The sequence below is a fragment of the Girardinichthys multiradiatus genome, chromosome 8, assembly GCF_021462225.1.
Source record: "Girardinichthys multiradiatus isolate DD_20200921_A chromosome 8, DD_fGirMul_XY1, whole genome shotgun sequence".
Classification (NCBI taxonomy): domain Eukaryota; kingdom Metazoa; phylum Chordata; class Actinopteri; order Cyprinodontiformes; family Goodeidae; genus Girardinichthys; species Girardinichthys multiradiatus.
In genome coordinates this window covers 35,982,750-35,994,389 of record NC_061801.1, presented here as the reverse complement: position 1 = coordinate 35,994,389, position 11,640 = coordinate 35,982,750, and the positions used below count along the sequence as shown (strand labels likewise).

At 38.2% G+C, this 11,640-nt stretch overlaps 1 protein-coding gene across 1 annotated transcript; it reads left to right on the top strand.

Moving 5' to 3' along the window:
- Window positions 1-408: 408 nt before the first annotated feature.
- LOC124872518 lies at window positions 409-2,216 on the top strand. The gene is made up of 2 exons (XM_047372635.1): window positions 409-583; window positions 1,021-2,216. Exons 1-2 carry the CDS (start codon window positions 409-411, stop codon window positions 2,115-2,117), a joined length of 1,272 nt encoding a protein of 423 aa, XP_047228591.1. The 3' UTR covers window positions 2,118-2,216.
- The last annotated feature ends 9,424 nt before the right edge of the window (window positions 2,217-11,640 follow it).

Genomic DNA, 11,640 nt, shown 5'->3' with positions numbered 1-11,640 from the left:
TGAAGTGAATGTGATTTAATGCAGCTTACATTTTGGGGCTGAACCGCTGGAAGCAGATCTGATTTGAAATAGCCATTTTCTGCCATATCCTTGTACACTCACACTGGAAGTGGTCGTGCACATGACCCGAAAACCAGAAACACAAAACACATTTCTTGCTAGTCCGATTTAAATTAGTTTTTTCCTTTCATCTATCTAGAATTGGAGTTATTCCTACTAACAATTAAATCATAGCTATTTAAAATGTCAGCTTCTCCTAGTAAGAATTTAGTTTCAGCTTCCCACAATGTTCATCCTACATGGGAAGAATGCATTTGTGAATAGATGCCTTGCAGGTGACGTCACACGCTCACCGAACTCTAGCTGCCGCCATATTGAGTACCTTCTTTGGTGCCCCGGTCGTTGAAGATGCCGTCCGTGTGTTGTGCAGTTGGGTGTGATAATAAGAAAGGTGACCCAAATATTTCTTTTTATCGCTTACCGAAAGAGGAAGAACGTCGTCAGAGATGGCTGTCAGCGATCAGGAGGGCTAACTGGACGCCGACTGCAAGTAGCCGTCTGTGCAGTGCACATTTTGTATCATGTGAGTTTCAAAGCACGTCCGGAGAGCTAGCTCAAGCTACTGCCAACTGGATTTAATGTCTTGAACATATTTTTCAGAAGATTAAGTGATTAGAATGAAACTGAATAGACACCGTTTGTAACAAATGCATTTGATATGAAGATCTGAATATTTTGCTTCAGAGATTGCAGTTGTTAGCTTAGATATCTGTCTACAGCAGGATCTTTGAGATTAATGTAGTATTTTTACATTACATTCAATTGAACTTACACAACATAATGACAGTAAAATATACAGCAACAGAAGTTGAAAACTTAGTCTTACAAGCTAATAAGCTTGATGATATATTGTGCTGATCTTAGATTAACCTAGCAAGATGTTTCATTTCTCTGGTTTCATCGTTGTAGCTGCTTTGGACACAGACCTAGTTACATTAACTGAAACCTTTGTCTCATCAGGTGCAAAAAGCCAAAACCCACTAAGCCCAGACTACGTGCCAACAATATTTCGTCATCTAAGTTCTCCAAACAAGCGAAAGAGGATTTATCAAATGGCCAGGTTTGAACACACTCAAGCTCTAAAAAGAAAAAGAGCAGTGATTGATGCTGACAGAGGAGAGACGGGAAAAGCAGAGGACAGACAGGAGGTGGATGATGATGACCAGCAGGATGGAGGAGAAGACAGACAGGAGGTTGGATTGGCGATGGATGGTACCTGTACCAATGCTTCTTGCCAAGTCACAATTAAAAGACTCAATGAAGAATGTATGAGATTAAGGACTGAAATCTGTAAACTCAAGGATCAAGTAGATTCATTAACATTCAGTAAAGAAAGTTTCCAAGGCAAAGATGAAAAAGTCAATAAGTTAACTGGCCTGCCTTCTTACTGTAAATTGATTGTTGTATTCTCTTTTATATCACCATTACTGAATGTTAAGTCATGTTTGTCACCTTTTCAGCAGTTTTTACTAACATTAATGCGCTTGAGAATTAATTTACCACTTTTTTTTCTAGGTCATTGTTTTTATACATCAACATCAACTGCTAGTAGGGTTTTCAACAACACACTGAATGTTATGTATTTCCGGCTGTGTAATATTATAAGGTGGCCAAGCAGAGATCAGATTTTAATTAGTCTTCCCATGTGTTACAGAAAAAACTTCAAAAATTGCACTAGTATTATTGACTGCTTTGAGATATTCATTGAAAGACCTAAAGAGATGAGAGCACGTGCACAAACCTATTCACAACATAAACATCATAATACAGTTAAGTATCTCATTTCCATAACACCACAAGGGGTCATTAGCTGTGTTTCAAAAGGTTGGGGTGGTAGGACAAGTGATAAGTATGTGACGGAGCATAGTGGATATCTTGACCTGTTGTCCCCTGGGGATGTGGTTCTTGCTGACAGAGGGTTTAATGTAGCAGATTCTGTAGGACTTGTCAATGCACAACTCAAGATACCTGCCTTTACCAAAGGAAAAGCACAGCTTCACCCAGAAGAAATCGAGTCGTTGAGAGGACTGGCAGCTCCCGCACTAAAAACATTGTAGAACTGAATTTGTGTCACAGAAAGTGTAATTTTCCACAATTTACTCACAGCTTTTGTTGCTATGGTCCGCCATGGCTTCCCCTGCTTGACCAATCCGCTTCGACCCGCAATGAATGATGGGAAATGATGGGCCGCGAAGGATACTCACAACCCATCCTTCAAATCGGGCAAAATAAGGACACATTTGTCGGCAGCATTTGCTCGGAAAGATTCATGAATTGGGACAGCCTTCGTCGCCGCGCTGTAACGTAATCGGCCTACAAATACGGCCTTCGAAGGATGCAGCCCTGACGCTGACTTCCGGGTCAGCCTCAGCGTTGGTACATTCCCTTTCCGGTTGATTTTCTGAAATGTAAAAGTGTTTTCTAAAATGTAAATTTGTTTTCTGAAATGTAAAAGTGTTCTCTGAAATGTAAATTTGTTTTCCGAAATGTAAATTTGTTTTCTGAAATGTAAAAGTATTTTCTGAAATGTAAAAGTGTTTTCTGAAATGTAAAAGTGTTTTCTGAAATGTAAATTTGTTTTCTGAAATGTAAAAGTGTTTTCTGAAATGTAAAAGTGTTCTCTGAAATGTAAATTTGTTTTCTGAAATGTAAAAGTGTTTTCTGAAATGTAAAAGTGTTTTCTGAAATGTAAATTTGTTTTCTGAAATGTAAAAATGTTTTCTGAAATGTAAATCTGTTTTCTGAAATGTAAATTTGTTTCGCATCTTGTTAAATTGTTTTCTGAAATGTAAATTTGTTTTCTGAAATGTAAAAGTGTTTTCTAAAATGTAAATTTGTTTCGGTACTTGTAAAAGTGTTTTGCACCCCACGGCCACCGTACTATACAGAGGCAGTGACAGCAGAGTCAATAAGTAGAGTTCATAAAGTGAAGCTTTACATGCTGAGTTATCCAGTGAAGAAGAATTCAGCATGTCTGTGAGTAGTAGTTTAGAGACCTCACAAACTTAAACCCTGCGGAGCAATTTAAAAACACTTTTTGGTGACCTAATTCTCACCTCAGTGAGAAATAACCACTTGTGACATCAATTCAAATTCAAAATTGTGACAGTATTCACGTTAGAGAGTGTTTTTTTCTGCTGGATTCTGAGCAGTATTGTTACTCTAATGCTCACAGGAAGCAGCCTGCCTATTTCCCTAAACAACTGTGTTGCAAAATAGCCTGGTTTATACTAGTGAGTGTTGTGGTGATCATGCAAGCCTCACTTCTCTCCACATAATTAGTCCGTACTTTACTCATAAGGGTTTAACTGAACTACAGTAAAGCAGCTGTGAAAATGCTTTCCGAGGTCACACAACTAACTCTAAAAGTCATCTCAGTTAGTTTTGCCACAACAAAATGTTGCTGGTCCCTAAGTCAAATCGAGCTAATGCTACACATAAGGTGGTTGGAAGCGAAGTCAAAATACTTAGATGGCATCTGCAGTGAAATGCTCTCTAATTCTTTTGGGGCTTTTTGGTTTAGATACACATAAAAAAAAAAAGAACATATTGCAGGTGGCACTAATCATTGTGGGTAATCATGCAAGAGAAAACGTCTGGGGATGGGGGCTATTCAATGATATTTCTAAATGTTCTGTAGACATCAGCATTTGTTTTGTATAAATCAAAGTTTTGTAGTCATAGGACACAGAGTTTTGACAATGGAGAAACTGTTATTGGTCAGCTAAAAGCCCTCTGTTCTCTCTGCCTGTGTTTATTTTCATTGAGGTTGCACTGAAGTCGTCCAGCATAGAGGATCTTTGTAACAAAAGTGCTCACTACACCCTGTTTCTGTGTTGCCAATAATCAACTGCATGTCCATTTGTCATATTCCCATTAAAAGTTTATGAAAACATTATGTTATTCGTCTACAACCTTAGAGAGTACTCTGGCTTCCTACTACTGGACAAAAACATGACATTTTGGTTGAGTGGTTATTCTAAATTGCCACTAGGTAAGAGTGTGTGTGTGGATGGTTCTTTTATCCTGTATGTTTCTGTGATACACTGTAATGGACCGGCAACCTGTCCAGGGTTTAACCTGCATCTCACCTGTCAAAATAAGGTGAGATCTTGCCATGTAATTCATGCAACATTTATTAACTGCTCACAGTTAACTCCATAAAAATTACAATAAATACCCTTATGTGTAATCCATGCAATAATTATTAAAATACATAGTTGAAGCAGTGGAGAGTGAAACAAGCATATTCTCATATTCTGGGACTGAGAGACTGGAGAGGCCTGTGTAGAGTTGTCTTATCTGTTGCAGAAATATAAACAAGTGTATCCAAAATAAATGATGTATGATGATTTTCCATTCTTTTACAAGTATTAAATGAAATGAGTAATATTTGATTATCAAGTTAAAAGATGTATGATTGAAATATGGTTAAGAACTGATAATTAAAGTAAAAAATAAAATAAAATTAAGGTTTGAAATTCTCAATCAGCTATATATGAAAGAGATATAACGTTGATCAGTTGTGATGTATGAATAAAAAGAATGAAGTGATGGTTTTTAAACTGTGTTTTAAAGTAAATGCTGAAAGCTGAAGAATGGAATGTGTAATACTGTGTAAAGTTTAAAACTGAGCAGATTAGGGAGAGAACTGTAGGATGACTAGGAGTGACGAGAGCCAGCTGCAGGCTGACAGCGAATCTTTTGAAGACTAATGGAAGGAAGGGAGGATGCGACTACAGCCAGCTGCGTGGCTATTACCAGCATCTCCAAGGCCGAAAAAACAAGAACCTGAAAGTCACGATGACCATGACTAAGTATTGAGCAATAACTAAGAAGCTGAGCAGAGTAGGTTGCAAAATAATTGAGAAGACTAACAAAAGGCTGACCAATGAGGTCATCTGCACTATAAGAGCAGTGCCAAAAAAGGGAACTGCGGTTGTTTCCTCACAGAAGACCAGCGAACAAGATCAGACGGAGAGAGACCCTCAGATGGAAAAGGAACAGAGACAGCCCAGTTGATTGACTGCATTAAAAAGAGGATCAACCCGTGGGCCCAGAAAGGACTGTGCCTCAAAATTAAGAATCTGATTTCATCTAAAGCCTTTTTATCCTGACAACAGAAGTTAACTTGATCGGTGAACAGCTGATTGCTCTAAGTTTCAGACTTCTGGAAGTCCTGAATCAACCTCATTTATGTCTCCGGGTTTCCTTCAACTCTTCAGCCTCTGGAAACTACTTTCTTCTGAGACATATAACAACAAAGATCCTGTTTAACCATCAAAGCCTGGAGCATCAGTGGCTGTCCACTTAAAGGAAGAAAACTGAAGATTAAGTTGTATTCCCTTCAAGAAACCACTCGATGTTACCAGAAGAATCTTCTCCATCAGGTGCCTTGATGAGCCTCCGTCTTCAAAGCCTCTCCAAACTCATTAGTTTCAGCATCAGGTAAAGACAGGTTGAGTTGATTGATTCATTTCTATTATTTAAATTATTTTGTGTTGCTGAATTTAAGCTGTTACTGACCCCTGCAAAAGTGTTACTAATTAAAGAAAGCATATAAAATTCTAGTTAATTTGTGGACATTCAATTATTTGAGTCACCGTATTGTTGGTTTTTCATTGGTGGTAAAAAAGTCTTGTTGCCTGGTTCTGAGATATTTTAGGAGGTTTTTATAGGTTGCCTTAGTTAAGTTTGTTAAAACAGTGCCCTTGGGGCTCATGCCGAGCTACTAAAATTAACCTAGCCCATATACCAAGAGCCAGTTGTAAATTAGGGAATGAGCAGCCGTGAACAAAAGTGACTGTTAAAGGTGTGGATGACTGCGATAGGCTACTCAGTCGTCCAAACTTCCAGTTGAAGAAGGGCGAGACTTTTGTATGAAGGCTGTCAGAGGCTAGGCGAGTCATTTCTTGACACCAGCTTAAACAGAACTTTTAGTAAACCTGCTTAGTAAGACCTTTCAGGTTTAGGGAAGTCCGGACCCGTTGGATGGAGAACTGGATTGAGAAATCCTTTTAGATATAGGGAAGTAGGAAAGATTTTTAGAATTTCTGGCTCTGAAAAATGCGTGTCCTTGTATGTAGTTTCAGCACTAACTACTGATTGTAGGCATTTTTCAACAAGACAAATTTCAGCCAGCTAAGTATCTCCCTAAAATGTAAATTTCTTTAATTATCTGCAGCCACAGGCTCATTCAAACAACACAGCACAATTGCTGAGGGGAGCTGTAAGTGTTCACCCGTTGCTTCAGCTCAAGGCCAAACATGAGTGCAATTAAAAGTTAATTATGTGTTCTTTAAAAAGAAAACAGATTTGACACAGTTAACATTTTTGATCAGACTACAAGTAGAAAAACTATTCAAGTTCATTAAACCATTTAAATCATCTGAACCAAAAGTTGTATAGTTTTTGCTGTATCAGTCATCAGTGATGCAAAATAAACAAGAAGAGATGTGGAAAAAAGTGAAAGTTATTTTTTTCTAATAAGGTGGCATTTTTATTTATTTTTCCATGTCCGTGTTTCAATTTAGTCTTGTAGACACTGATAATTATTTAGTTTTTTTCTTCCTAGCACGCTAATTTATTTTCCCAGGTATTATTTTTTGCATGAAAGAACCCATAAATATAGCAATTAGTGCTTGTAGCTGAGGATAGCCACAACTATTATCTCCAACCAAGTGGAAAATAAGTGAGACTATCATTGGAATTACAATAGAAATATGGTTGGAGGTGGATCATTTAAAGAGAGAAGCCCAAACAGACATTTTCTCTCCTCAATCTGGATGTCCAGTGTTTAGTCAGTGAGAATCCACAATATGCTGGTGAAGTTAATTAACTCTCTGACTGTCTCCCAGCAGAGTGGGGAATAATATTATCTGGGGAGAGAAAGATTTTCCCCTCTGTTGTATTGGTTGTAGAGGACAGCTGAATCTCTCTTAACCCCTATTTCACTTTAATTACACATTTGCCCAAGAGGCAAACTTTTTGGGGAAAAAAACCAAAACATCCATGTTTTAGTTATCCCAGGGGTAATATCCTTGCAGTAAGTGTTTCTGTGTTCAACCAGAATTGATGACCTTTTTAAATGCACACATAAAACAAAGATAACAGAACTTCTCACAAAGATTGTTCAGGTTGTAAAACCCTTTGTTGATTAATGACAACTTTGTTTAATTTAAAAATAGTTTGGTGTGGAAAAAAAACACTCATCTGTAATAACAATTTAAGTAAAATTAGATAAAATTCATAAAAGAATAGTGAAAATCCTGATTATGTTGGATATTCTATAGTTGACCTGTTAAAAATGCCAGGTTTATGTGATGTAATATGTAATAAATTATTTCTAAATTTTATCCACCTTTAATGTGACCTATGACCTGTGCAACTTAATTAAAACAAAAACAAACTGAAATGTTTTATGGTGGTGGAGTCTAAAACAACTAAAGTATTGTGGTTGCGTAAGTGTGAACACCCTGTTTTATATAGCGATGTGTTCAAAATTAACCACCTCATTTAACCTTCTTTTAAGTAGGGGTCAGTTCACACCTGACATCATTTAAAATGCCCCCAGCACTTTGCTTGAGACGCCTGAAGGTCCTTCAGTGTAGTTCTCAGCCTCTTGGCGCCCTCCCTGATCATTTTCTGTCTCGTATTTATCCAGCTTCCGCAATGTTCCTGTTGTCCTTTGTTTTCTCCAATAAGTGACAACTGTGTGACTGCCTTCACTATGCCTTTCACTGTGAGGAAAAAGTTAGGACCCCCTACCTCCTAATAGTTGGTGTTACCCCCTTTTGGTGAATTAAATCAGAGAGACACATCTTGTAGCCATCTACTAGTCTCTGAAATTGATCTGATGAAAGTTTGTTCCATTCCTCACTTTCAGATGTGAGATGTTTGAGGGGTTTGACCTTCAGCTTTAATGTTTTTTTACAGCTAGTCTCACATTTTCCTTTAGCTTCTTCTAGTACACAATAGAATTTCTGGTGGATTCTATGATGGTGAGGTGGCCTGGTTCTGAACGGACATAGAAGGCTGGGCAAAGGTCACAAAAGAATCGAGCGAGAAGGTGAGAGAACTGAAAGGAACGTAAATGAGTAGCATGAGAACCAGGAGTAAGAGGAATATGGTGCCGCTGGGGAAAAAGCAGATCAAGGAAAACAGAGGAAAGGTCATGAGTTACAGTGCCTTGCGAAAGTATTCAGCCCCCTTGAACTTTTCAACCTTTTGCCACAATTCAGGCTTCAAACATAAAGATATAAAATTCAAATTTTTTGTGAAGAATCAACAAGTGGGACACAGTCGTGAAGTGGAATGAAATTTATTGAATGTGTCAAACTTTTTTAACAAATAAAAAACTGAAAAGTGGGGCGTGCAATATTATTTGGCCCCCTTGCATTAATACTTCGTAGCGCCACCCTTTGCTGCAATTACAGCTGCAAATCACTTGGGGTATGTCTCTATCAGTTTTGCACATCGAGAGACTGAAATTCTTGCCCATTCTTCCTTGCAAAACAGCTGGAGCTCAGTGAGGTTGGATGGAGAGCGTTCGTGAACAGCAGTCTTCAGGTCTTTACACAGATTCTCGATTGGATTCAGGTCTGGACTTTGACTTGGCCATTCCAACACCTGGATAGGTTCATTTGTGAACCATTACATTGTAGATTTGGCTTTATGTTTTGGATCATTGTCTTGTTGGAAGATAAATCTCCATCCCAGTCTCAGGTCTCTTGCAGACTCCAACAGGTTTTCTTCCAGAATGGTCCTGTATTTGGACCCATCCATCTTCCCATCAATTTTGACCATCTTCCCTGTCCCTCCTGACAAAAAGCAGGCCCAAACCATGATGCTGCCACCACCATGTTTGACAGTGGGGATGGTGTGTTCAGGGTGATGAGCTGTGTTGCTTTTACACCAAACATATCGTTTTGCATTGTGGCCAAACAGTTCGATTTTGGTTTCATCTGACCGGAGCACCTTCTTCCACATGTTTGGTGTGTCTCCCAGGTGGCTTGTGGCAAACTTTAAATAAGACTTTTTATGGATATCTTTGAGAAATGGCTTTCTTCTTGCCACTCTTACATAAAGGCTAGATTAGTGCACTGTACGACTGATTGTTGTCCTATGGACAGACTCTCCCACCTCAGCTGTAGATCTCTGCAGTTCATCCAGAGTGATCATGGGCCTCTTGGCTGCATCTCTGATCAGTCTTCTCCTTGTTCGAGATGAAAGTTTAGAGGGACGGCCGGGTCTTGGTAGATTTGCAGTGGTCTGATACTCCTTCCATTTCAATATGATTGCTTGCACAGTGCTCCTTGGGATGTTTAAAGCTTGGGAAATCTTTTTGTATCCAAATCCGGCTTTATGCTTCTCCACAACAGTATCTCGGACCTGCCTGGTGTGTTCCTTGGTCTCCATGATGCTCGCTGCGCTTTGAACAGAACCCTGAGACTATCACAGAACAGGCGCATTTATATGGAGACTTGATTACACACAGGTGGATTCTATTTATCATCATCAGTCATTTGGGACAACATTGGATCATTCAGAGATCCTCACTGAACTTCTGGAGTGAGTTTGCTGCACTGAAAGTAAAGGGGCCAAATAATATTGCACTCCCCACTTTTCAGTTTTTTATTTGTTAAACAAGTTTGACACATCTAATAAATTTCATTCCACTTCACGATTGTGACCCACTTGTTGTTGATTCTTCACAAAAAATTTGAATTTTATATCTTTATGTTTTAAGCCTGAAATGTGGCAAGAGGTTGAAAAGTTCAAGGGGGCCGAATACTTTCGCAAGGCACTGTATCACAGGGAGAACACAGATGGAGCTGAACCAAAACACTACAGGATTTGTTAACCATAAGAAAAAAACACTAAATACATAGAGAGCTGGACATATAAAGCTAAGAAAAACAGCACAAAAGAATAAACTGGTACGGAAATACCATTATAACAATAATGAAAAACCCCAGATTTTCCAAACTCATAAACAATGAAAAACACGAGCACCTTCAGATCATGAAGTATTTGGTTAATGTCAATAATCTCCTCTGTTCTGTTGAGCAAGTAATTAAAATTTAGACTCATCTGTGCATAGAACATTGTTATTATTTGGGAAGTCCTGGTTTTCATCTGTATTCTCTTTGGCAGTCTTCATGCTGGCTTGTGAGGTCCCTTTCTGATTGTAGAGACATGTACCTTCATATCAATGTAGCAACAACCTGCTGTAGGTCCTTTGATCACATTTTGTAGACTTATTTTAGCACCTTGCAGTCTGCTTTCAGGGTGAACTTGTTTGAATGACCAGACTTGTACATTTAGCAGTTGTTTAGAATATCCTCCACTCGCAGACTATTTTACAAACAGTGGAATGGCTGATTTCCAATTCTTCTGAGACCTCTTTAAATCCATTAGATTCTCTGAAATGTAAAATGTTCTTAAGTTTTAAAATAAATCAAAAAAGTAAACATATTTGGCTTTCCAGTACAACTACAACTTTTGCATTATAACCCCTATCAATAATAATTCCCTCAAGGTTCCTACATTTTATGTTAGTTTGTCAAAACATTTGTGTTTTTCCAGAAATCACTGAAGCTCTTGCAGTCAAAGTGGATTGTTAGGTTATAATTTGCATTTCATAAATTTAAAATTTGTTTCTGAAATGGGCCACTACTTCAACAGAAAAACACAAGTAAAATGAAACCAATCGCACAAAAATACCCATGGGCATTGTCAGTGGGTTGAATGGGCAATTTTATACTTCCTCAGTAATTACAGCATTGAACCTGCCAGATGTGTCTATTTAATTATAGACAGTAACGTATGAAAGCAACACCAGAGACTTGCAGCAAGTTCTAACTCTGATTATAAAATAATAGAAAAATAATTGTTGCACTGATACAGAGAGGCTGATAGAAGTAACTGGAGTATTAAAATGTAAAACATTTAAACAATCCAGTCTGGTTTACCTGTAGTTGACCATCATAACATTTTATACAGGTCTACTTCTTACAGAAAATCTAAATTTCTTTGTTCGTTTGCGTTATGTAACCTGTTTACGTTGAGGGGAAATCTCCAGAGCAAGTACTGGAAAACTATGCCAGTATCCAACAGAGTGTTTTCTTAGTCAAACCTTATTTTTTAGGTCAATGTATTAAATTGGCACCATTTCCAAATTACGTAAGGTCAAGTTTAGGGTGTCAAACTTTAATGTCAATTCCCCTTTCCTCCTATTGAATAGGGTTAAAACAAGGCCAAAAATAATCTTATAGACTTTGCAGTAGTCATAGATTTCTGTATTTCCAGATATATTCCCAGCTTGAGTAGCTCTCCTGATTTCTTGTGACTTGTTGCACCCATGATGATTGGGCCCCTCGCAGATGAGATGAAGGCTGTCGACAGATGTTCATTTCAATCGCAACACCTGCATAACATGACACATCCTCTCAATCTCTATAACCTGTTGATTTGCTCCATCTTCTACATTTATCAAAATGCCTGAGATGGCTGACAGCAAATATAAGGGATCCGATTATATGATGTGTTTACAATATAACCTTATGCAACAACACACTT